The sequence below is a fragment of the Colossoma macropomum genome, unplaced genomic scaffold (assembly GCF_904425465.1).
Source record: "Colossoma macropomum unplaced genomic scaffold, Colossoma_macropomum, whole genome shotgun sequence".
NCBI lineage: Eukaryota > Metazoa > Chordata > Actinopteri > Characiformes > Serrasalmidae > Colossoma > Colossoma macropomum.
This window is the reverse complement of record NW_023494786.1, coordinates 25,319,788-25,345,959: the sequence shown is the minus strand read 5'-3', so window position 1 is coordinate 25,345,959 and position 26,172 is coordinate 25,319,788. Positions and strand designations below refer to the sequence as shown.

Here is a 26,172-nt window from a genome sequence, read left to right as displayed (position 1 = left end):
TTTTGGTATAACCTATTTCATATTTCCACAGTGTGTAGTTCATTACTAATGGACCTAAAATGATTTTAAATGATTATTTTGTCGAAGCCCCGCCCACAGCCTGGAGTTGACAGTGATGTTGCTATAGCAACAGTTTGTTTAGGTCCTGTGGCCGGGCTGCAGCTCATTCAACCGCTGATCTCTGAAAGCGCAAAGTTTCCGCTTCAACTACAGCCATAAAATCTGACAGGTAAGACTCTGACAGGTAAAACTAAAGAGCTGAAAATCGTAATTATGTTCCTGATAATCGTGATGATGTTTAATGTGTCCGTACTAAAACGAACGAGCGCCAGAATGTAGCGTTAACTGCTGCACCATTTAAGGTGGAACGGAAAAATTCGAGCAAGAAACCAGAATCAGCTTCATTATAGAGCCGACACACTCAAAAATATGGTTTTCTAGGGTTCTTTAGTAAAGAAAAAGGTTTCTGTATGGAACCATAAACACTCAAAGAGCCGAAAAACGATTAAAGGCTTCTCCAGACGAATGTGCTGTAGATGGCTCTAGATAGAACCTATTTGAAAAGGGTTCTGTATAGCACCACAAGGGTTCTCCTGTTGTTACAAGCTTGACATCGTAACAATAGTAGAACCTTTTTCAAAAATGTGCCCTATAGAACCATCTACTGCACATTGATCAATCTGAAGAACCCGTTCATGATGCAGTGAGCCTTTTAATCATGCAAAGGGTTCTTTGAGTGCTCATGGTTCTACATAGAACCATTTTCTTTACTAAGGAACCCTTGAAAAACCATGATTTTAAGAGTGCACTACTGCAGACTAAGCTAACTTAACCCACCTAAGCTGGCTCACTTAGTTACTTCGGTCAGAGGTCGATGGCAGCTAAGTTGGTTACACATATATTTCTGTTCAGTTTTGATGGATTTTGGCCCATTTTACTCTCAGAAAGAGAAGAATAACGTCTGACAGACTACTAAGTTGTTCTCTCGGCAGTCTTTGGCGAAGTTGCCCATAAGTTATCTGACCTCAAGATGTTTTTGTAACTAGCTTAGATGCTTTAACTTCTGCTTAAGTCATTATTTCACTGAAGTAACAACCACCGTAAGTTTCACCACAGTGGTTTTACTCCTACCCACCCACCTCGGCTTCTTGTCTCTTAGTCAAAATGACAACAAAAAATGTCATGTCTTATTAAGCTGTGGTCAAGGCTTAATCCCACGCCATGCTATGTCATGGCCACACATTAGAATCTTGTCCTCATGCCTTACTAAGTCGTGGCCATGACTTAATTATCTCGTTCCCACGCCCTACTAAGTCGTGGCCGCGCATTATTTTTATTTATACAGGATGTCACTAGCAGGGCTCCATAACCCAGAGAGGCCATGAGCTATTGCTATAATTTTCTGGATTGTTATCTTGAGATCATGACTTAACTAGCTTGTGATCTCAAGATAACAATCCAGGAAAAAATTATAGCAATAGCTCATGGCCTCTCTGGATTTCCGAACCCGAGTACGGGGGTATTTCACAAAGCAGGATTTCTCAGTTTAGCCAGGTAGCTCGGTAACCCAAGCTCAAAGTCAAGCCTGTCCAATGAGAGAAGAGCTGAGGGACACACAGACCTGTTGGACAGTCCTCATCTGTGGCTAACTCTGAAATCCTGCTTTGTGAAATGCCCCCTGATGTAGCTTGTTCTGAATGGACTGTTTTATTCTGGTTTCTTCTCTAACAGCTAGACAAAAGGGAACCTTGCGCTAATTCTGTAAACGTTAATCAGATGGAAAGCACCTGTCCACAAAAGACACTTACTGTTTATTTGATTTGTATGTATTGTGAAGTGTTCTTTGAAAACTGAAGCACATTGCGGTTAACTGTCAGCTCCTGGACACCATGTGGAAAGTGCACGAAAAAGGACTGAAATGCTAAAAACAAACCACTTGATGACAGGAATTCTATGGTCATCATATTACAGATGTATGCAGATATATACAGATATATTGCTCATTATCTGTCAGATATATCACCAAGATATTGCTAAAGCTGAAAAGCCTTATTACAGTATGTTAATATAATGGTATAGTACAGATGATGTATTACCCAGCACCAAGTCTGTAGGAGGAGTATGGTTGCCAGATATGTCTCACTTTTAAGCATTATTCAGTCAGTTATTTTCCTAAATAGTACAAAAATAGGAAAAATAATGCTCACAAACTTAACATTGTCACAGGCACATTCTGTTAGGCCATACTCATGAGATTAACTGCTAAATGTATGCATGAATTGTGCTCTTCGTTATATAAGTGTTAACTCTGTAAATCTGCATCTGGGCTTTTTAAAGTCCATCTGTAACTCTAACTGTCACCTGATCTTACCTCCTGTTTCACAGTGCAATGTCTCGAGCGATAGAACCAGCTCATACGTTTCTGCCTTCTGAGTGGAAGCATGCAAACCGTGTGCGTTTCAGGAGTGCTGAAGCTGAGCGGGTGCGCTCAGAGCGACTCACCGCAGAATGCAAGCGACTGATAGAGGAGAGTGAGAAGTCTGCGAAACGCATGCAGCAGGATGCCAACAAGAGGCTGGGTAACTACAGCGTGGATTACAAAAGCAAACAAAACTTGTTTTAGTGGGGCAGCTGTGCTGCTGTGCTGTTGTGCTGTCGTTTCATAGATAGTGAAAAGCTACAGTCAGGTCCACAAGTATTTGGACAGTGACACAATTTTGTAATTTTGCTTCCATACATCACCACAATGGATTTGAAATGCAGCAGTCAAGATGTGAAAAACTAAGTTGCATTAACCGTTCAGGAATTACAGCAATTTTTACATAGTCCCTACATTTTCACAGGCTCAAAAGTAATTGGACAAACTAACAATTATAATTACAAGGATTATTTTTATTTATTTTTCTTTAGTCTTCTTTTTACTGAAGCACAGGTGCAAGTTGTACAGGGTACAATTAAAATTTGTTTCTTCTTTTTCCTCCCTGCCACCTTTCTTTCCATAAAGAAAAGGTTAAACACAAAGTGACAATAAGGGAAAAAACCCTGCATACGGGATGCTAAAAACATTCATTTCAAATCCATTGCAGTGGTGTACAGAGGTAAAATTACAAAAAGTGTGTCACTGTCCAAATACTTATGGACCTGATGTTATATTTGTGATTATGCTTGACAGTACACCTACCTTGTACCTACACTTAATGGCCATTTTATCAGAAACACCTACCATCTACATTACAAGTCAAAAGTTTTAGACAGTTTAGACCTGACTGAATGTACAGTCGTATGCAAAAGTTTGGGCACGCTGGTCAGATTACATGTTTTGTTGTTTTTCTAGGAGAAAATAAATTAAAGCATGCTCTGCAGAGAACACACTGCTGCACACTTTAAGGCACACACACTGTTTATTTGCTGAAGTTAACATATTGGGATAAAAAAAAAAACATAAAATGTGGCCGGGGCAAAAATTTTGGCACATTTTATATTTACTATCATTATTTATTTTTACTATCACTATTTATGTATGTATGTATTTATTTATTTATTTATTTGAGTAAACTTAAACTGTTTTGGTGGCATAACGGAGGTGCGGTAAAAGGAAACAATTGACTAATGACGTAATGTAAGTGCATTTTGTAGGTTACATAATGCAACCCATCTATTGCTGCACAATTTATCAGCCCCCCTCTACACTATCCTTCAATGGATGGGACCACCAAAGGGCCCTTCAGATTTTTAAACACTTACTGGCCACTTTGTCAAACACTCTTACATTGTTGGTCCACCCTGATGTAAAATTATCTTATCTGTTGATGCACAGTGAGTGTTTGTCATCCTCTAGCCCAGTGGTTCCCAGGGTCCCCCAGACAGACCACAGGAAGTTAGGGTGAAGCACTGCTCTAATCCTTCATCTAACCCTCCATTGCTGACCACATGATACTGTTTGCTGGATATTTTCAGCTGGTGGAATATTTTTGACCCAGCAGTGACAGAGATGTATAAAAATCCCAGCAATGCTATGCCTGATACACTCATACCTCATCAAACAGTACCCTGTTTATGTTTGTCACTGCCATACTGAGATGGTCCACCACCAACATAATGTCTGGTCAGCAGTGGTGCATGTCCACTGATGGATGGGGTAAAGGGGGGCTACAGTCAGTAACTGTAAACCTACAAAGTGCACCTACAGTATATGAAAGGTCTGATCTGATAAAAGGGTCAACAAGTGTAGTTCTGAGTGTGTTCTGTGATTCTTTTCCACAGAGCATAGAATCAAAGACATTAAGTTCTGGAGGCAAGAGCTGGACCAGAAACTGCAGGAGGTGGTTCAGGAGATTGAGGTGCTCAACACCTTTAAGAACAGAGTCGAGAGAGCGCTGGAGAGCTGCTCAGAGCCTCTTAAAGCCACTCTAGACTGTCTGGATGAGAGGTGAGAGACAAATGCTTTGCATTGACAGTAGACCAAAAAGTAGACCATATATAATCTATGTGCCATCATTTTAAATCCACTTTTCAGCTGAAATCGTCTTTGACCTCTCCTGCCTCATCAGACTTGTAAGTTTTCCTCTAATCTTCTCATTTTGGGCTCAGACAGAAGCGGGTGGCGATAGACCTGGTGAGTGATGAGGTGGAGAGGGAGCTGCTGAAGGAGAAGGACGTGATAGAGGGAGTGATGACCCTCCTCCAGCGCACTCTGGAGCAGATAATTGAGCAGATTAGGTGAGCCAAAGTAGTCAGCATATATGCAATGGCTACACAATACTTTAAACAAGCTGTTGTAATGGAGCTGTTGTAACATTGTAAAGCCTACGTTACATATTAACTGTTACTGTAATTATATAATGATTGTTATTATTTTATTCAATACAGTGTAGACTGAAAATAAACTAGACACCAGAAAGCATTTTAAAATGTTTTTAAAACGTTTTAAAATGTTTTGGGAACAGCAGCAAATTATTAAATGATAAATGATTTGCTGTCATTTTCTATTTATAGAATTTGGACTGTAATTTCCTCCTTAAGATTTGATCATCACTTTTCAAATACCGGGCTTTCTTGATTATTATGGAATCATCTACAGCTCTGGTGATCATACTTGGTACATACAGTACTGTGCAAAAGTCAGAGACCACCCTTAATGAATTTAATTTCCTGTCAGCCAGCAAGAACTACAAACCCAATGTTAGGAAAAATGTAAATAAAAACAGACAGCAATAATTTGCTTATTCTTTTTGATCTGTTGGCTTGGCATTGTCTTGCTGAAACAAGCAGCGTGTCCCTGAAAAAGACGTTGTCTAGGTGGTAACATATGTTGCTCTAAAATGCGTGTGTACCCCTCAGCATTAATGATGCCCTCACAAATGTATAAGTTACCCACTAAAACACCCCCATGCCATGACATATGGTGGCCTTTGTGTTAGTAACTATCAGGACGGTCCTTTTCCTTTTTTTAGCCTGGAGAACACAACGTCCATTTTTTCCAAAAACAGTCAGACCACACATCTCTATTTTGCGTCAGTCCATCTTAGATGAGCCTTATCTCAGAGAAGTTGGTGGCATTTCTGGATGTTGTTGATATATGGCTTCTGCATTGAGTACTAGTAGAGTCTTAACTTGCATTTGTAGATGTATTGATGAACTGTATTTACTAACAAGGGTTTTCCAAAGTATTCCCAAACCTACATGGTTATAATCATTACAGAAGCATGTCGGTTTTTAATGCAATGCCGTTTTTGAAATTAGCATATTTACTAAAATAAATAAAACTGATGAGGTAAAATATTAAATATCTCTTTTTTTTGTGCTGTTTTTAATTAAATAACTGTAAAAACTGCTGCTTTCTGTTTTTATTTACATTTTATCTACTATTCTAACCTTTTTGGAATTGGGCTTGTAAATATAAAATTGTGTTCATCCTTTGTTTTTTTCACATCATTTTTTCATACTATTTTAGAAGCTGGTTGCATTTTTTGCTTCTCCAAATAATCCCAAACACAGTCAGTGATGTTGAGGTCTGGACTCTGGGGTGATCAGTCCATTGTTCTGAGAACACCAGCAGCTTCATTGTGTGATTTGCAAATATTTTTCTATCTATTTTTTTTTCTCAGTAAGGGCTACACATCCTTTCAGACTCATAGTGTTGAGTTGTCTTCTCACAGTGGAAGGATGGACAGAAACACCTGTGAATTTTTCAGTTCAGAAACAAAAGTGAAGCTTGATTCCTCCTATGTTTTAAAGATGAAAGCTTTAAATACTAGCTATTTTGACTGGAAATTAAAAGGGTGGTCTCTGACATCGACATAGTACTGTATGAAATTTTATAATTCTGTACAGCTTTCCACAAATGTTAAGCCTATGAAGTTGTAGAGCACTAGCATCAAAGAATAATTCATACATTTTTCTGCACCTAAAATTGGCTTTATATTATTGAAATCTCTGATTCCTTTGCATGGTATTATATATTAATTGCGTTATTGTTGTGTTTTGCTGGTTATTATTATCTTTTACGTAATATTGCAAATCATTTTAATTTCTCTCATTACTGTCATTTTATCTGTTTCAGACTGAACCGCTCAGCCAAATATTACTTGGAAAAAGATCTGCGAGATAAATTTCAGGCAGAGAGCATTGATGACTTCTGCTCCATGCTCACCAGCACTTCAGCCAATGTTGAGGAGCAGATTGGAGCGGCACAGTTCACTGCAGGAGGGTAAAGATGAACAGATGGAGAATTTGAATCTGCTCAGAAAGCTTGCCCTGTAGTGACAAATCTTTAAAACCATGAACTCTGTGACTGTATTTAAATTCAGCAGCTTCCTCATCCAGCAGATGTCACTCATGTACCAATGAATGGAGCAGCAGGGTGATTGAGTCTGTTGACCATGAAACAGACTGTGGCCTATTTTTTATTTATCTATTTACTTTTTTGCGTGGACTGAATAATTATAGCCTAGCCTATTGCTGTATAGGCTAGGCTGTGTAGGCTAGGCTATAATAGCTGTATTCATAGTATGCATTTATTACCCTACCCATTCTGTTGCATTAAAAATAGATGCTCAAAATAACTTGAAGACCTATTGCGCTTACCTACCTACTGCAATAAAAATGAACTGATTCAGCCCCTCCAATCAAAAATATGTTCTACAGTCCATTTCACTGCAGTCTTTCACTGTACCATACAGCAGTAATGTTTAAGATAGCTTTGTGGAATATGGTCTGATCTCTCTAACTGTAGGGCCGCAGTGACCCCAGAGGAGTGGGAGAGCTTCTCCAACATAAACATCAGCAAGGCAGAGAAGGAGAGGAACAACTCCGTCTCTCTGAGAGCACTAGTGGAGAGTCTGCTGGAACAGACAGCTGCGGACATGCGGCAGCAGCACGATGCAACAGGCACTGCACTGGAGCTGCGCATACAGGAGACGAGGACTGCCAAAGCCCAACTGGAAGACCAACTCGACAAGGTGCACATAGGCCTGCTGACATGATGCATTTTCTGAGTCTTCTTTGCCCCCTTTCAAAGCACCCTCACTCCAAATGTATACGACTAGCCAGCGTCTAGACAGTGTCCAGCGTTTTTCTTAAGTTTTACATTCTAGGTAAGACGCTAATGTAAAACAAGTAGTTATCTGTGCTTTTGTCTATTTTTATAGATAACAGTATGGTGTGGAATATAAGGCACCACAGATTTGAAGTGTGTGTTTTATTATTAAGGCTTGTTTTGCACAATGCTAATTGGTGGGATATAAGCTTCTATTACTTATTTGCTATATTAGCCTCATAGTTCCAGTGCAAAACTAAAAAAGCAAACTTCGTACACTAAGCATGGCTTGCCTTTTTAAGGGGAACATTTTTGGACTATAGCTGCATTACATTCCACAGGGTCTCTAAGCAGCTGTTACACTCCCTACACACTTCAGCATGAGACGTCAGTTAATGGAACTGCAGTTGATAAATATCCTAATTTGTAATGTCCTGCAGAGCATCTCAGAGACGTGCAATGACTGACAGGTAAACTTTCCTGCAACGTCCTGCAACCTGATTAACCATTGTTCACTTCTCAGTTTGAAGTTTCTTCCAATGGAACATTTTCACTCTCTATGGTTTGGAGTCAGCTATAAATGTCTGAATACCCTGTGCAGTCCACTCTGGAGGAAATTATTAGGGCAATTGGAATGCACCATATTTGATTATTGACTGAACTTTCACTCCAGTTAAATTTTTTTATCTTCAGTTTTTGTGACCATTCTGCCCGTAATTATGTAATGGCAATATTATAGTCACAAACCGATGTTTTGCAGCCCCAGCAAAATAATTTGCACACTAAGCAAATAAATATGTTTGTGTGGTAAAAGAAACCACAAATGCAAAAAATGTCATACTTAAATTCCCTGTAGAGGATGTGCTAACTTATTTTCACTTAGAAATTCAAATAAACATGTAATTTGACCAGGGGTGTTCAAACTGTTCCTTTTGACTGCATATTCAGTTGAACACTGAGTTAACAGTATCTTTCCCTGCTTCTTCTGTCCTTTAAAGTTGCTGGTGGAGATAGCGAATCAGGAACAGAACGTGGAGGCTCTGAAAGTGGCCATTGCTGATAAAGAGGAGCCGCTGAAAGTGGCCCAGACGCGGCTGTATGCGCGCAGCCAGCGACCTGGCGTTGAACTCTGCCATGACCCCGTGCACACTCGCTTGCTGTCTGAAGTGCAGGAGCTCACAGGCCACATCATAAGGTAAATAGGGCACAGCTGAGCAGGTTTCATGTGGTCATGCAGTAGCCACTGAAAGCTTTTTCTGAATTGCCGGGTATAACCAAAGCCTGATTTGAGCTTGACGAGCACGTATCTCTCTATGTTTTTTGCTACAGTTTATGATTCATTGGTCACATTGTATCTTAATTACTCCTTATACGTTTCTTACAAATACTCAGATTGTTTCCTACAAATACTATCTTTTCAAACAGTTCATTATCAACCGTGTTAGAGTCAGAGTTAAAATTAGGCTTTGGTTTAGGCTTGTTAGGGTTAAGGACAGCTTTAGAGTTAGAGATGCACTGAACATGAATTTATTTACAGCCAAATTGCCCAACTTATTAGCCATTTTAATCTGAAACTCACACTGTGAGGGTTAAATGTACACATGAAGCACCCTAGCAGAACTTTTTATTAGCCAAACTTGCAATTTACAAATAACACAATTTTCACTTTAATGGGGCAAACTGGCATTTAAAACTTTTCCATTTTAAATCAGTTGCCTATTTAAATAACATGAATTAAATAAAGTACATCAAACGTAAAGGGCAACTGACTATTTAGCATAATGAGTCATGTATAATTATGCTACAGGTATAGCAGGAACATTCAAATACAGCACTAGTGCACTTACCTGAACTTACCTTACCATGATATTTACATCATAAAATTGCAACTCAGATCTGACAAAATAAAAACAGTGAATTGTATGATTGCTGTTTGTGTTTTGATCAAAAAGCGTCCGATTCCGATTCGGATTGTGCATCCTTTGTTTGTGTGAGTGTGAGGTTTAGGGCTAGCTTAGTTTAGTTGAATGTATATTTAGTTGAATGTCAGTTAAAGATAATGTGATCATCTGCAGAGCGTCTACCGTAGACCATCCAAATAAAGTATTACTGATTTTAAGAAATCACCTATTCATTCAACACTGTTACACAGCTTAATGCTGCTTCTCATGGTCATTGTTGATAGCTGAACACACTTGGAGCTCCGTATATGTGAGCTTACGTGTGCCCTTGACTAACTAGCATTGCTTTGCTAGAGAGACAGCATGGCCAGTTGTGACATTGCTGGGAAATTAATAGGATGCATGCTAGATGCACCACCTCAAAGACCAAATTTTGGGAAACTGACTTCTATGGAAAACATTTGCTACTGATTAAGCTTTATTTACATTTTCACAAATTTAGCAGTGTTGTATGTTGTTAGAAATGGTACTGTGATCTTTCTTTCAAGTTAATGATAACCTGACACTCACTTTTCTTTTCAATCTTTATTTTTCAGGTTAAAGGAAGGCCTAGCCCAGTCAGAGACGGAGCTCAAAGCCCTGACCCGAAATCAGCTGGCTCTGGAGGAGGAGATCCAGGTCAAATCCCACTCACTCTACATAGATGAAGTGATTTGTTCCCAGCTCCTTCAGCCAATCACAATTCACAACTTCTGACAAATCCTTAGATGTCAGCTAATGTTGCTCTATCATCAATAGTGTTTACTCATTTGTGCACACTTACTGGAAAAAAAATTGGAAATATATCATGCAAGAATGACGCAGAGGTCTGGTATGCTCTTTGTTTTGTCATTTTTATACAACAGGCCATGTCTGTAGTGAATTTTATGCTGTTATGATGGTTGGGAAACCTTGACAAAGAGAGGAAAGAAACTTCATGCTGTGTAATAACAATTCGGCTGTGCAACACTGTAAAGTGATGATCAGTTGCACACCAGGATTCCTCAGACTCAATATGTTGCATATGGTGTGCTGATATTAGAGCATAGGATCATTCATGGCAGAGTAGTCGAGCCCTGAGTCAATAAACTACCTGTAGCGTGAGAACAGCTCCTCTAGCATCTCATCCTCCTCATGGGTCTCATATTTGTTGGGGCAGAGCCGCGCCTGTAGCATAGCAACACTGATATTTTCAGGTCTCTATTCAAATAGACAAAGAAAACTTGCTACATATGTGTGTGTGGAGATCCAATCATCAGACTCCTTCTGACCTACCATGGACTAAATTACACTCTTTCAAGGCTATATGCAGTCTTAATCTAGGTCTAATCTGCACCTTTGCCCAAAATGCAGTTAAAAAAATTCATACTGCTTCTCTGAGACAAATTAATAGAATGGTGAAAAATTTAATTTACACAATGTTAGTTGACTGCTTAAATAACCTCTGACCCTGTACGGCATGCTGTTATCTAAAGAAATAAACTAAAGTATAAGACTGTTGAAGACTGAATTTAGTCTTTTGTGCAGCTTTTGTGCATTTTTATAGGTAACAGTATTGGGGATGCTCCAAAAATGGCACTTTTGTTTTTGTTTTCCCCTGAAAGAAAAAATGGTAGATTTTTACCGACTTAACCTGAATAATATGAATCCCTCTTTTGATGAATTGAAAAATCAAATCAGGGAGTGCAGTCTTGTGTCTGGAGGATAGACTTTATTTGCTCACGTTTCACAGATGACAAGCTGACCCGCTGAACAATGGGTGGGCCCTGTTTATATAGGCTGGCTCAGGCACTCTGTTACCTGGACCATTCCCAACATTAGAAAGCAACAGGTGTGACAGAAGTAACCATAGAGGTATAGGCCAAAATAACTGAACAAAATGACCTCTTAAAATGTCCTCTCAGAATGTCCTCGGGAATAGCTTACATAAAACACACACAGAACACACAGAACATATAACACAATCATCCTTTCAATGTAAGATGAAATAGGTCGGCACCAAAGAACCAGAATGAAAGACTTTACAAATTTAACCTATTGTAAAATGTGGCCTGTGAAAAAGTTATGGCGCATTTTGTATTCTATGTTTTATATTTTCCTTTAAGTTGTGCAATTCTGAAAATTCCATATTTATGTTTGCTCCCTGTAGAGAATGCGTCAACTTACTTTCACTTAGACAGCACAAGTCATTTGATTGGGGGTGTTCAAACTTTTGCATGACCAAATTAGCTTCAGTTCAGTCTAAATCTAGCAAACTTTGACTGATGTCCAGGAAGGCCTATACCTTCAGGTAAGTGAACTTGCTGCATAATGTGATGACCTTGAGCAGTTCCTCATCCATAGTGTCGTTAATGTTATTTATGTCCAGAGTCTGTTTCTAGATGTAGAGGAGATAAAGCTGCTCCATATTCACATATTACTAAATTGTCAGGTTCTTGCTGGATGACCTGGGACCAATAAAGAAACTAGAATCCTTGCCTTATTTAATTTGTATGTCGTTGAACTATATGTGGGACAGATGCTCCTTTTCCACTCACCTGTTCCAGGGGACCAGATGAGTAAGTGCTTGATAGTCAAGTTGAATTCACTGAAATAGCAGCCAGTCAGATTGAGAGCATGCAGAGAGATCTTTTAGAGTAAGATGCAACTGTTAGCACCAACAGTCTGCTCCACAGATATCTGCACCTTCAAAGTAGGGCATTTCTCTGCCAGGAGGGTCCAGGAGACCCCATGCCCAAGTGATCAGGGGTCTCCTGGACGTGGCACTGAACTGTTAAGGAGTGGAGTGACCCTGCCCATTTGGACCAACAGAAGATGAAGCCAAGGCTTTGTGTAGTTAAGTGTAAAGGCTGGAGAGGTATTGAAACTTGTGCAGCAAATGGATGAGTGGAAAAGTCCTCTAGGTTCAAGGTCATTAGGCCTGGCCAGCGGCCCAAGCAGGTGTGCTGCTGGGTAGCTGCCATGGCCTCCAGCACCTGTAGGCCCTGGAACATAATGAAGCGAGCCCTCCTCAGGCTCAGGGTAGAAGAGAGACGCGATCCTTCAGGTCACAGGTAGAAGGTGAGGCTCTGGACGAGAGCGTTCTGGACACTGTGGCACCAGGTCAAACGTTCCAGCTCCATGTGGAGGGTAGTCAGGGAGCACATGCCTTGCGCAGAACAGCAAGGAATGTCTGCAAGGGCTTCTGGAAGCGTCTGGAGACCGAGGAGTTGAGGGGATGGCTGAAGCATACCTCCATGTGGCTCCCATAGGCCCTCATATTGTCCACAGCTTTGTCTGCGTCATAGCACCGGTACAGTGAGGTGCGGCCAGAGAAGTTTAAAGTGCTGACGCCATAGTGATGGAAAACAAATGACTGATGCCAGTTTTGACAGACAAGCTATACATGGACCCTATCCCAGACACGGAGCCACCTGAAGACTTGATGCAGATATACGTCTGGCAGGAAAGTCCACTCAGATTAAGGTTGTTCAGTTTCTTTGTGCTCAGTCACTTTACCTTCCTCAAATATGTTCTCCTCATCTAAGAGCCAATCACTCCTCTTCAGCGTACTCCATTTACAAGAGTATTGGTGGATGCAAGACCTCTATAGAAGTCTTGTACTTTGCTAATAATGTATATGTAGTTTACTACTAAGACTTGTTTTTGGATTTTTTTGGGGTATATTTGGGATGAATGTGGTATAATCAGGCAATTATATTGTGCTTTTTCTTACAGTCTGAAATAATGCCTTGATGAAAATGTTTAGGAAGCCATGAGCATTGGTGTCCATAAATGCCACTGAATGTTTTCACACCATAGTTATTATTTAGTCTTACTGACTTTGGCTTGACGTTTATTAGTAGACACTCATAGTAGAACTGGACTGAGTGGTTTATTAGTGTTCTATTGGTCTTATATACCAGTTCTCCAGATTACAGAAAAAATACAGCAAAGAAGCCCTGAACATTGTATCAACTGTGCCTTAAAATGTTAATTACTTCCACCACAAAAAGTAGTATATGTTTGTGTTACAGATAGAGCCATAAGGCTGTTGCAATATCAGGTTCAGCTCAGCTTTTTTCAATAGTTGCCTGATTGTCGTATTGTTCCAGCCAGTCTGTAAAGCATTTCACAGCCCATCTTGTGTGCTGATCTGTAGTCTCTAGGCTAATTCCACTTTGTTTAGTTGCAGCTGAATGAAACCTTTTTTTTTTTTATGGACAACCACAGATTCAGATTTGATGTAGGCTTGCTGTTACATTCTGACCAAAAGGGCTGTGTGTCAAATATTGTCTTATAGGAATGATCTAATGTTTCCACTTTGTTTTTTATATACCAACGGAGAAACTTAGTAACTGTGTTAGCTGCAATGTAAATGGAGTTTCTATTTAGCAACTACTGCTCAGCAGAATGATGCAGTCATTGTGAAAAAACGTTATTGCATGTAACTGTTAACTGAGTGAATGAAGCGCACACACACAGACTCATTCTCTGCTTAAATTTATTAAAGAACTTTAAACATGGAGTACTTTGAAAGTATCATAGAGTGAGAAAACAATGAGCCAGATAAATAAAATGTGCTATGCCCCACAAAACGTGTCACAGTACTTTTCATGAAGACACTGAGGCAGTGATCGTCTTGCTGGTCTCTCCTTACCACTGCATTATTTTACTCGTGTCCTAGCTAAAGGCCAATCAGATTTGACATGTTAAAGGGGAATTCCACAGATGTTTTAAAAAGTCTTTGTAAATAAATTAAGATGCAAACAAAGTCATTCAGAGCAGTTTGATGTGAAACGGTTCATAGAGAAAACTATCAATCAGATTTCTTTACAGTGGTGGTGATAGGAACCAGGGGTCACAATGTCTGCAACACAAATATAGTCATTTTATTTACTATTCAAAATGATCAGGGACTCTACATGTTATCTGATTTTTATATGTAATGATGATGGTAAAATCGTAGTAAATCTGAAGTAATATGTTTTCTCTGGGGGCTGTTTTGCCTTACAACACTTTGCATGGACCTCTCTGCCAATTTATTAGGAAGAAATATGTTTCAGGCCAAACCTTCTTCAACTATCATATAAAATGTCTCAGGCATCTGGTATCAAATTTGTAACCACATTTACTGTAATAGCTCTCTATGACGGAGCTTTCAGAGGCATTAGGCACTTCAGATGCTTGGTGACTATCAACCCCACTGTAGACAATTCTTTCTCAGTCGTGAATGACTTTGTTTAAATCTTACTGTAATCAAATCCTGCAGATAATTTGCCTGTTTGGGTGAAATGCTGCAGCAAAGAAAACCAAAATCAAAGCTGTGCACTGCAAGAAAAAAAGCAGAAGTGCTGTTTTGTAAAACTGTGGCAGCAGTTAAAAAAGATGAGAACATTATCAATGTCTAATCAATCTATAGTTAAAAAAAAAAACAATTTAAAATAATATCAATATCAAATTCTGCATTAATGACCTCTGAAATCTTTCTCAAGCAAGTCCTCTTGCTCCTCATGTACTCTAACAAAAAAAAAAACCTTGCATCTCCAAAAAAAGCAACAGAAGAAGACAAAATGTTCCTTTCAGTAAGAACATAAGTTAAAGTCATAAACTTTTATTCTAAGTCGTTCTGGACCATTTCTGTTTATCCATTTGTCATGAAATGTTGACACAATGTAAGAGACAGCTGTCATTTTCAAATAAAAAAACGTAAAAATAGAAAATGGAAACGCAAGGTGTTGTTCTGACAGCGACAGTAGCCTGGTTGCTCGACTGGGTGGGTATACGTGCATTGTTTCTTCATTTATTGCATGTGCGACCAAACATGATTGAGAACATTACAGAACAGATCATTCAATCCACATCGGCTTCTTAATAGTGTATTTACTGTTGGACTGGTTCAGGGAGTATTTTTTGCGGGGTGGGGTTCTGCAGTGACAGATTCATTTTTTTATTTGAAAATGACAGCTTTCTCTTACATTGTGTCAAAATTTCAAGACAAATGGATGAACAGAAATGGTCCAGAACAACTTTGAATAAAAGTTTATGACTTTAGTGGCCCTAGGCTATTAAACATTTGAGGCCCCATTTAATTTTCTATATAAACACTGTGTAGTAAAAAAACATGTATCTACAAAATAGCCATTTTGCATAAGAAGGCACATATGTTCACCATCAATGTCCATTCATCTTGATATTTTTAAAGTGTAGAAAGCAGCTCTCAATAATTCACAATAATCATCTAAAATTCTGTTATGTCAAATTTTAAAAAAGTGCCTGTTTCATCTCTCTATACTATATATTTGTTAGGTTTTACAGATATTGAAGTAGAGTGCATTATAACTACTTCATTCACCAAAACCAGCTCCATTATGAGTTGTCAGGTTGCTGTCCTGTGCTTTTGGAGAGACATCCTGTGAAGAAATAATGACATTATTATCCTCTTTGGAGGGTAAATTTAACAATATCTAGCAATTATTAGACAAAATGATACGATACAGTGACTTACGTGTTCATTTTCACTGGCGATTATTTCAGTTCATTTTCAGGTGATCAGCTTCAGAATTTCAAAAATCTTACATTTTTTCTTAAAAGAAGAAAAAACATCATCAGACATGCACTGTAGTAAAAATATTAGAGTGGTTGACATGTCTAATATATACAGTCGTATGCAGAAGTTTGAAGATCCCCAGTCAAATTATGTTTTGTTGGTTTTCTAAGCAAAAATAAATTAAACATCCTCATTTTTCTATAAGATTTAGTCCACAATTTCTATTTATTTGCAGAGTTTAACATTTTGAAAAAAGAATAAAGTTGAAAAATATAAAATGTGGTGTAACTTTTGCACAGGCTACATGTGTGTTTAGCGAATAAACAGTCATTGTTTATTAAAAAAAGGTTGTGTTAACTTATTTTCACTTCATCATAATTTGACCAAGGGTGCCCAAACTTTTGCATGCGACAGCACATCAGTACCGTGTAGTTGCTCTGTACCTCGTGCCATTCCAGTGTCCGAAGTGGAAGTGCCAGGTGACAGTGTGGACAGGTACTAATCTGATCCCAATCTCCAAATCCAGCAGCCCCACTGTCCTTCTTTTGCTGGGTTAGGAATGAGAAATTCAGGTCTGGAGGTTCTTCAGGCTCTTCAGACACACCGGCTTGACTCAGGTCAACATACAGACCACTCTGATTGTATGATAAATAGCCACCAAACTGTGTTGTGAAAGCAAAAAAAGGTGATTTTACACAATGATCGATGAGGAAAATATACGCTGATGTCTAAAAAATATTCTGAGCTGCACCTTCTGATCGTCTTGCAGATTATCTGCTGGCACACTCCTATCTTCATAAATGGAGTCATCATCTGTTACAAGGAAGCACCATCATAATGCCCATTATTACAATAAGCAGGTCATTAGCTGAGGCAGACAGGTTATGATTAAGACTACAAAATGGCCATTAGCTGATAAGCAGTGGTGTAATTTCACAATGATATTGGACACTTACATCATCCTTGAGTGCCCTAGACTCTTAATAAGCCTGGGTGATTTGTCAATTTGATCTTCATAATCTCAATCGTCTTGACTAGTTCTAGGTATTGTTCAAAAATGCAAAAAAGTGTACAGCAAAAAAATGTACAGACAGTACTGTACAAAGTCACAGACCACCTTCCATTTATTCAATTTCCAGTAAAATCTGGAAGCCTTTAATTACAAGTTACTCATTTTTCAGTGTCTAGCAGAAAACATGTTTAACAGAAAATTGCCCAGATACCTCAATAACCAATATTAAATATTTTTTGTTTTCACTATTTAATGTGCCCACTCTTTTTTACAGCTTCCATTCTTTCTGAGACACTTGCTTTCATTTTTTCAAAATAATCTGCAGGGATATTTCTCCGTGTCTTCAAAGTTCAGTCTTAGAAGTTGGTTGCATTTTCTACTTCTCACCACATCTCAAATGTCCAGTCCTTAGTGGTCTAGTGCAAGTTTTTTTTTTTTTGTCTGTTTCCTTTTCTCAGTAATGGCTTCTTTAACAGCTACACGTCCTTTCAGACTCATAGTGTTGAGTTGTCTTCTCACAGTGGAAGGATGGACAGAAACACCTGTGGATTTTTCAGATCTGAAGCTTTAACTATTTATCTGATGGGGACAGTTTTGGTGATCTACCACATCTTGTATGTTTTTAGGAGTTACATTTTTTCCTATAACGTTTAATACATTTTTAACTTTAGTTTCGGGAACTGCTGTTGACTTTCCCTTTCCTCATGCAAGTGGATTATTTTTATATCTAATATCTAATTTATCATTTAATTCACATGAGAAAGAAATCTGAAGTGCAGTTAAGGTGAGTTTGGGTGGTTGCTTGTGTAAACATTAGTGTGTCTTTGAAGAGGAATATAACGTCAGTGACTTCTCTGGGGACCATAAATAAATTATAAAAATGCAGGTAATGCTTATGTATTGCCAAACGAAAAAAAAATTATTATAATCTTGAATGCCCCCCAAAAGTAGTTTTCATCAGCCAACAAGGTCTCAACTTTTTCAAGTCTGTTGGAAAAGCATTCTAAGTGCTTCCTCTTGAAGATGCTTGAGAGAATGCCAAGACTGTGTAAAGTTTACATGAAGGCAAAAACAGGCTACTTTTAAGATGTAAGAATTAAAATGTAAGAATTCTGTTTTTTTATGGTCACTACATAATTCCATGTTTTATTTAGTTTTGCTGTCTTCACTTTTATTCTGAAATTAGTAAAATAGTAGGCTAAAAATGAGACAAACCCTCCCATGTGTAAGTGTATCAAAACTTTTGACTGGTGTTATATGACCTCCTAATATCAGAGCATTTGTGAAAAGCAGCAAGTAGAAAAGTTTGAGACTCACAGCAAAGACATTTTCGCACAGTGGAGAAAATGCCTTTTAGCAGATGTTGCAGGAACCATTCAAATGGCATTAAAAAAACATGAAGCCAGTTTTGTAAAAGAGGCACTGTAGACCTTTCTAGAACTGCATAATGAATATCCATTTTCCTATTTTTACATGAAATGTCAAAAAGATCAGTGATAAAGAGAAATAAATATGGCCTCACACTAAATACACACCACACAAATGAGTACAGTGTAAAGGTCAAGATAAACTGACTGTTAGAGCCGTCATCCTTAGATAGTGCAGAGGAGCAGATCTGGTCATGGCGTGTCCGGTCTTTCAGCATGACGTACTGCTTACAGTCCGGGCAACGCTCTGTCCGACTCCCACAGGTCTCAGTGTGCTCATTCAGAGCACTCAGAGGAAGCTCCAGGTTACAGAACTCACAGCTCTGAGGCCTCTCACTGCATTCATCTTTCTGAGAGAGACAGACAGTCAAAGCTGAGAATGGGCATGTATGTTATTGTTATTGTGATATTGTGACTGCCAGAACTTTTAGGACACTGAACAACTGCAAATCACATAGATAAAACATTTTAGACCAATTATAGAGAGCATGTAAACAACAACAGTGTACTGGTAAAGTTTTTCACAGCCTTTTTTAAATGTGGCATTGCTGTTTTACTGGCGCAGTCTGTCCATCCCAACGTGTTTACAAACCTCACAAAAACATCTTTGATAATCTCATGATACGTGTGATGTATTATGAAAATGTCTTCAGGTATCATGCTATGTTTCTGCCCACCGTGAAAAGAGCTACTTTTCTGAAATGTGTCTACTCTTTTAGTGAGTAGATCAGGTATTCACCTCATGGTCTGGAAGCTTGCATCGTTGCATCTTCTCATCACACTTCTGACACCTCACCTGTAACACATGGAACAGATAGTAGGCACAGAAATCTCTTTTAACCCCTTAAACTTAGAAGTATGTATACACTTATGTACATTATATGGCCAAAAGTATGTGGACACCCCTCCTAATTATTGGGTTCAGGTGTTTCAGCCATAATCATTTCACAATCAACAGGTGTATAAAATCAACCACACAGCCATGCAATCCCCATAGACAAACAGTGACAGTAGAAAGGGTCATACTGAAGAGCTCAGTGACTTTAAATGTAGCACTGTCATAGGATGCCACCTTTGCCACAAGTCAGTCTGTGAAATTTCTGAACTGCTAGATCTGCCCAGGTCAACTGTAAGTGCTACTATTGTGAATGGAAGTGTTTGGGGGCAACAACAGCTCAGGCACAAAGTGGTAGATCACACAAACTCACAGAGCAGTGCTGATGAGAACTGAAGCATGTAAAATCGCCTATACACTGTTGTATCTCTCACCACAGACTTCCAAACCGCCTCTGAAAGCAACAGAAGCACAAGAACTATGTGTCAGGATATTCATCAGTGCTGACCTTGCAAATGCTATTTTGACTGAATAGGCACAAATTCCCACACACACACTCCAAAATGTGTGGAAAGTTTCCCAGAAGAGTAGAAGCTGCTATACCTGCAAAGGGGAAGCCAACCCCATATTAATGCTCAAGGTGTTGGAATGTGATGTCCAACAAACTCGTATAAGAGTGAAGGTCAGATATCCACATACTTTTGGCCAACTAGTGTACATGCTTTTATATGTATATACTCACAAGTCAGGGGAAGACATATAAACACTTGTGCTGGCCTCAATGAATCTTGTGGCCAAGATTCAGAATTGATGACCAGAAAAATAAAATCCTGTTTATCACATTTATACTGTAATTATAATTAGCATTAACTTTATAGTGGCTTTCTTTATTTTACAGACACCAGATCTCACATGGGAGGATAAAAAGTTGTCACAATCTCAAAAAAAGGTCCGGCTTAATGTTTAGGTCTAATAATACTTTATAGTATGGCTGTGCAATATGGCAATGTTTATCATTATTGTGATAAATTACTTCACAATGTCACAATAAGCTTTTCTGACCGTGGTGTCTACACTGGCAGTACTTAAGAAACACTTCCCAAATCCATGTTTGATAACAAAGAGAGCATCATTAGTCCTGTTTAACTGGATTTAGAGCAGTGCAGGTTGTAAAATGTTGAATATAAATAATTTTATTCATAGTGTTGGTGAGTATTATTATTAAAATGTGGTACTACTGGTTCTTTTTTTGTCTGTTCCGACTTACCAGATGTAAGAAAATAAATAAATATTGTGACGTCATGTATCATGAAAACTTAAGTATCATGATATTATATTTTTGCCATAGCATCCACTTCTACTTCATAGTAATTGCTGAACACTCTAAAATAAACATTAAATAAAACATTCACACAATGTGAATGTGATGCCCTAATAGGTTCTTCACTCTCACATATCTCATTTACAAACATGTTTTTAGGCAATTAAAATGGTTCTTTTATGGCATTGCTCATAGAACCCTTTGCGCCACATTAATTTTAAAGTGTGAATAATAAGTCTTGAGATAAATAACTGAACAATAAGGCTTTAAGAGTTTGAAAGGTTAAGTATAGTGTTGTATGCTTGTTACCACAGTGTGTTGTTCCTCTCTATGTTCCTCGAGTTGTTCCTTAGGTACTGAATCACCACAGTCAGGGCACAGACAGAGAAACCGCTTGCAGTGAGCTTCATGCATGGAATAGTTGACCTTGGCCACCTCTTTATTGCTGTGGTTGGACATTAGAGGAACATTAAAGAAGCAGCATTTGTTGACAATCTAATAATGGAACACAAACAAGTACTAAAATATTGCAACTGGTATTATTGTCTTCTTCATATCACCAAACATCAGCTTAACTAGAAAAGGAGTGGCTGATAAGAAAGAGCTGCCCTGTGATATGTTTACATTCACTTTTACTTTTACCTAAGATGGAAAGGCCAACGATAAGCTGGGAATACTGAAGTGCTTTACAGACCTGGGCCCATATTCCCAATAGTTCCCAGCTGCAGGTTCTGAGATGCTGCGCTCTTAGCCTGCTGCACTTTCAGGCTACAGCGCTTTCAGCAGCATCCGCTCGCTCTCAGATTTGCTCACTCGTTCCATATGTAGTGAATCAGTACATAGTAAATACAAGTTTAAGACTCAGACAGAGCTGTGTATCTGTCACACACAGCAATGTTTAATAAAATTAAGCCTTTCGTTGGGTGATTAACACTGCCAACATAAATGCTAATTCCGGTAGCATCGCTAGCACTAAGCTAATGGCAGTTCACCTGAGGAATTCAAAGCAGCTGTGGAAAAATAGTCAACTGATGACTGAATACATGAAATCTGATCCTTTCAATAAATACTTAAAGTTAAAGTCTGTAACTGAATATTTCCAAAGAGGCTTGGTTAGTCTGTTAGCTTTAACCTGTTAGCAGGTCAGGCTACTTTTATGTCATGGCTTGCTCATAAAATAAATAAATAAAGTGCAATACTTGTGAAATATAGCGTGTTCTGTTGCGTTCTGTAGCATGTGATATGTTGTAGGTAACTACACAGTGGCAAAGATTAACATCAAAGCATGTAAGTTAAATCAGATACAAATGCAACTGGTTAGCAAGTAGCTAATAGGATGCTATGAATGTTGTAGTTAGTTGAAGACTGATACAGATTCATAAATTATGATAAAGTATCTTTCTAGACTAAACCCTTGTTGTTGGTAGGCATTTGTATTCATAAGTGTGAAAAATACACATTTAAACTTTTTGTTCCTGGTGAAGAGGCAAGAGAGATAATGTATGCTGGCACTAACTGCACACACATGAGCATTTAGCCTGAGAGCGTGGCGTCTCCGAAGCGGCAGCAATACCCTACTTCCATATTCACAACGTGTCTTAGAGTAGCAGTGATGATTTAGGATCAGATTCATGTCTTTACTGACTGGGACAGATCCTAGATGAGCACTCCAAATCTGAGGAGCTGGGGGTCCATATAAAATTATTATCATTAACATTTTAAGTACATTAAAAACAAAACTTCACTGTTTTTATTATATGTCGCTCTTAACGTGTTCAGTAAACTAAAGTTAGATTTAGAAGATTGTATTCAAAACCACTAAAAAAGAGCATTCAAATCAGTTTCACTCAAATCCCAAGAGTACATGTGAAACCAGTGTAATTATGCTAGGACTGGTATTCTATTCTTCTGCTTCCTCTCAGGCCTAAAATTACACTGCATCGTCAGTTTCGTTTTAGCTTCAGTCCTCCTGTTCCAGTGATTTAAAAGTCAAATCACAAAACCAATTGCTTTCACTTGAGTTATATGGGACTGAGGTTCTCAGGAATGTATAAAGGGCCTATATCCTACATTTTTTCTTGTATTTTATTTTTACCCTGACATCTACTTATAATGTAGGTATGGTTTTGTGTACCAAAAATAGTCATAATTCATTTTTATATGATCATTTTCCAGCCTCTCTTTAAAAAATAAAAAAAGGCTGTTTCTGTTACTGTGTCTTTAAGACTGATCTATGTAAATGAGCTGTCCTGTATTGCCCTCATTCTGGGCAGAAGCAGTAGCCAAAATGGACCGATTTGCAGCTCATTTGTCATATGACAGCATTGTAAAAAAGTGCTGTATAAAAAAAAAAACTTGCCTTGCCTTTTAAAGTTTGTTGAATGAACAAGATTATTTTTATTATAATGTACATTATTTTAATGTTTTAATTTTAAGTGATTTGTTTTATTAACTATGTGTTTGTAATCATTTGAGTAATCTCTTTTAATCCTGTGTTATACAGTATTAAGTTTTAAAAAAAGGAAAAGAGTGGAATCTCATGTTATGTGTTAAAGTTTGAGCGAGCCGAGGCCTGATTTGAGCTGCTGGTTTGTCTCTTTTGGGTAATCAGTAGACAGAACGAACATCAGCTAGGATGAGTTAATCAGCTTGGCCTATGTCCAAATTGGGAAATGCTAAAAGATTACTGGCTTTGTCACCACTGTATGATGTGTGAAGAAGTGGCCTAAAAGGGGTTAATTCTGGAAACCCAGGTGGTCAAGCAGTAGCTTGGCTCACGGAGGGCGAAAGTAAGGCTGTATACCAGTGACAGCTACCTTATCTCAGTTGTTTGGGTTACGAAGTGAACACTTGGGCCTTTCTGAGCGATCTAAAAGAAAGCTGAGATCTGGCCTTTTTTCTATTTTATTCTTTTCTTTTATTTTGAATCAATTAACCCTTTTTTTAACATTTAACCAACAATTTCTTAAGTGATTTATTAATTTTGTTCTGCTTTTCTCTGACAAGTCCTCTGAATATAATCTGGCAAAAGCATTTTTGGACTGTTTTTGGCCAATAAAGATTCTTACAAAATCTTTCAGTCCTGCTCCTGGAGTCGGAATCAGCATCAGAATGTTTTATTAGCCAAGTATAAGACGAAATATACATTTTCTTTTGGTGCAGGTGAACACAAATTCTAATAAGAATATATCACATAAATATGCAATACACAATATAATTCCCCTGTACATTTATTGTGTTTTTAAAAATGATATTTGTTTAAGGAATTGTTAGGACTTCTCCTAAAAAAAAGGAAGACATATGGATTTTTAATTTTTTTTAAAGAATTTTGTCCACATATAATAGTATGCAAAAGTTTGAACACCCACCCCTGCGACCCCAGTCAAATTACATGTTTTGTTGATTTTCTGAGTAAAAATAAGTTAACACATCCTCTACAAACAACAAACTTAATTATGGTCTTTCTCTGCAAGTTTTAGTGCACTATTTCTATTTATTTGCTGAGTTTAACATATTGGAAGAAAAGAAAACATAACATAAAATGTGCCATAACTTTTGCACAGGACAATTTATCATTTATATTTTTTTCTAATATATCAAATTCAGCAAATAAAAAATAATGTGCATTAAAATGTGCAAAGTGTGTTCTCTGCAAACAATGTGTTAATCTATTTTCAGAAAATGTCATTTAACCAACTTTGGCATGTGGCTATACATGGACAGTTCAGTAACGTTAAGTGATATTTGGAAAAAGTCAAAATTCTTAGGTTGTACCTTTAAAAATTGAAAAAAAAAGTATGATAGGGTGGACATACAACACTTAGGAGTTTAGTCCAAGACTAAACCTAATCCATTCCTTCAGTCCCTTTGTTCCAACACTCCTAATTCAACTCATCAGCTCATTCCCAAGCACTTCAAGTGGTGAAATTTAGGAACTCACGATGCGATTCATAGCATAATTAATTAAACGTGACTCATAATGATAAATATCCAGTCGTCTCCTACTTTCACTTTGATACTTGTTAAGTAAATAGATAAGTGATTTTTTATTCAAGAACTCTGAGTGTCATTTTTCAGTTTGGCTCATCAAAGAGCAAAACATGTTATTTATATTGTAACTTTGCCTTAATAAAATCATAATAAAACAAAGATAAAATAGGCTAAATACAAATATAAAAAAGGTTAGTAAAAACTGGCCAGTTTGGCTGCAAAGAAATCTGTATTGCCCATAAAACTTCATGACTGGTGCATCCCTAATGGAGAGTCAACCCTTACATTACAATTTAGTCCAGTACTAAGCCTAATCCATTCCTTCAGCTTTTCTCTTGCCTCCAACACACCTGATGAAATGAATCAACTTATAATCAAGCCAGTTATGAGGAGCTGTGTTACAGCAGGGAGAGACAATAAAACCTGCTGTACAGGGCAATAATTCATAGTGCAATAATTCAATTCATAGTGTGTATTTCAGACACACACACACACACACACACACCACACACACACACACATATAAATATATAGTGTGTATTTTGGTTTCCTCCGGGTGCTCCAGTTTCCTCCCACAGTCCAAAGACATGCAGTCAGGCGAATTGGAGATGCTAAATTGGCCTTAGCTCTGAGTGTGTGTGTGTGTGTGTGTGTGTGTGTGTGTGTATTTATTACTCATGCTACTGTTTACTTGCCTTTCTATGCCTTTTTTATGTGAAGCTGACTCTGCGAGTTACAGAGCTGCAGAGGCTGCTGTTCTGTGTCGAGTCTAATCTCTGCGGTTCTCTCAGCAGCAGTTATGAAGTAAAGTCGTCACGGTTAGTTTCGTTTTCAGCCGTGTTTAGTTTTAAGTCTTGTGGCTGTAGAATGTTAGTTCAGTAACACTGGTTGGGACATGTTGTTAAGCAGCTTCTGTCTGTTGTCTTTCACCGGATTTAGCCTGTTATGTAAGGCAGTATCTACTGTAACTGACCTGTTAGCGACTACAAGCTAACTACAGAACTCCAGGAGTCCTCATGCGGTGAACAGTCTGAGTGAAGTAAAGCCATTACACTGTCATACAAAACAGGCTGGATTAAAACTTACCAGTGGCTACACAACTCTAACTCTTCCGTGGTGTCCACCGCTTCGTCCATACTGGCTGAAGTGGACAGCAGAGCTGCTCTCCTGTGAGTAAGATGGTTTCACTTGTGAAAAAGTGAAACCGAAAGTGTTAACAGGTTAGTTGTATTATTACAAACAGGCAGGTGCGCCGCCCTGCTGAGCTGTATATAGAAAACAGACATATGCAGAAGTTTGACCACGCCTGGTCAGATTACATATTTTGTTGATTTTCCGATTTTTTTGTTTGAAAAAAAGTGAACACGTGGGAACAAACTTTAATATGACATTGTTCTGCAATATATGATGTGCCATAACTTTTGCACAGGCCCCAATTTAAGTTTTATTTTTCCCTTTAAAGGTACAAGATAGCAAAAGTGAAAAATGTAGTTAAAGTGTATTCAAATGAGCAGAAGTGTGTTCATGTCTACTTATAAACCCGTAATTTGCTCAGGGGTGGCCAGACTTTTGCATATGACT

General features: G+C 38.2%; 2 protein-coding genes and 1 pseudogene across 3 annotated transcripts; 1 reads left to right on the top strand and 2 right to left on the bottom strand.

Moving 5' to 3' along the window:
- Nucleotides 1-125: 125 nt before the first annotated feature.
- Nucleotides 126-10,939, top strand: tekt1 (tektin 1). The gene is made up of 8 exons (XM_036555877.1): nucleotides 126-229; nucleotides 2,386-2,579; nucleotides 4,264-4,429; nucleotides 4,591-4,719; nucleotides 6,563-6,709; nucleotides 7,235-7,460; nucleotides 8,536-8,732; nucleotides 10,035-10,939. Exons 2-8 carry the CDS (start codon nucleotides 2,390-2,392, stop codon nucleotides 10,192-10,194), a joined length of 1,215 nt encoding a protein of 404 aa, XP_036411770.1. The 5' UTR covers nucleotides 126-229; nucleotides 2,386-2,389; the 3' UTR covers nucleotides 10,195-10,939.
- On the bottom strand, nucleotides 10,516-12,809 carry LOC118826364 (annotated as a pseudogene).
- A 2,351-nt stretch (nucleotides 12,810-15,160) lies between these two features.
- xaf1 (XIAP associated factor 1) lies at nucleotides 15,161-25,790 on the bottom strand. Of its 2 annotated transcripts, none has more exons than XM_036564797.1 (8): nucleotides 25,678-25,790; nucleotides 20,911-21,046; nucleotides 19,185-19,241; nucleotides 18,594-18,795; nucleotides 16,758-16,819; nucleotides 16,450-16,668; nucleotides 15,965-16,042; nucleotides 15,161-15,869 (listed from the first exon to the last, which is right to left on the bottom strand). In XM_036564797.1, exons 1-7 carry the CDS (start codon nucleotides 25,725-25,727, stop codon nucleotides 16,001-16,003), a joined length of 768 nt encoding a protein of 255 aa, XP_036420690.1. In that variant the 5' UTR covers nucleotides 25,728-25,790; the 3' UTR covers nucleotides 15,161-15,869; nucleotides 15,965-16,000. The 2 variants fall into 2 exon arrangements, with proteins under 2 accessions (XP_036420690.1, XP_036420691.1); XM_036564798.1 differs by having other exon boundaries at nucleotides 20,911-21,096; nucleotides 25,678-25,789.
- Nucleotides 25,791-26,172: the final 382 nt, after the last annotated feature.

What these genes read in the sequence shown, in the direction of transcription:
- tekt1 (XM_036555877.1), top strand. Translation starts at nt 2,390, where the DNA reads ATGTCTCGAGCGATAGAACCAGCTCATACGTTTCTGCCTTCTGAGTGG. An exon ending in GCACAGTTCACTGCAGGAGG is followed by an intron (nt 6,710 to 7,234) that starts GTAAAGATGAAC and finishes CTCTAACTGTAG; the next exon opens with GGCCGCAGTGACCCCAGAGG. An exon ending in TGGAAGACCAACTCGACAAG is followed by an intron (nt 7,461 to 8,535) that starts GTGCACATAGGC and finishes TGTCCTTTAAAG; the next exon opens with TTGCTGGTGGAGATAGCGAA.
- xaf1 (XM_036564797.1), bottom strand. Translation starts at nt 25,727, where the DNA reads ATGGACGAAGCGGTGGACACCACGGAAGAGTTAGAGTTGTGTAGCCAC. An exon ending in GAGAGGAACAACACACTGTG is followed by an intron (nt 19,242 to 20,910) that starts GTAACAAGCATA and finishes CATGTGTTACAG; the next exon opens with GTGAGGTGTCAGAAGTGTGA. An exon ending in GGACACTGGAATGGCACGAG is followed by an intron (nt 16,043 to 16,449) that starts GTACAGAGCAAC and finishes TCTTCTTTTAAG; the next exon opens with AAAAAATGTAAGATTTTTGA.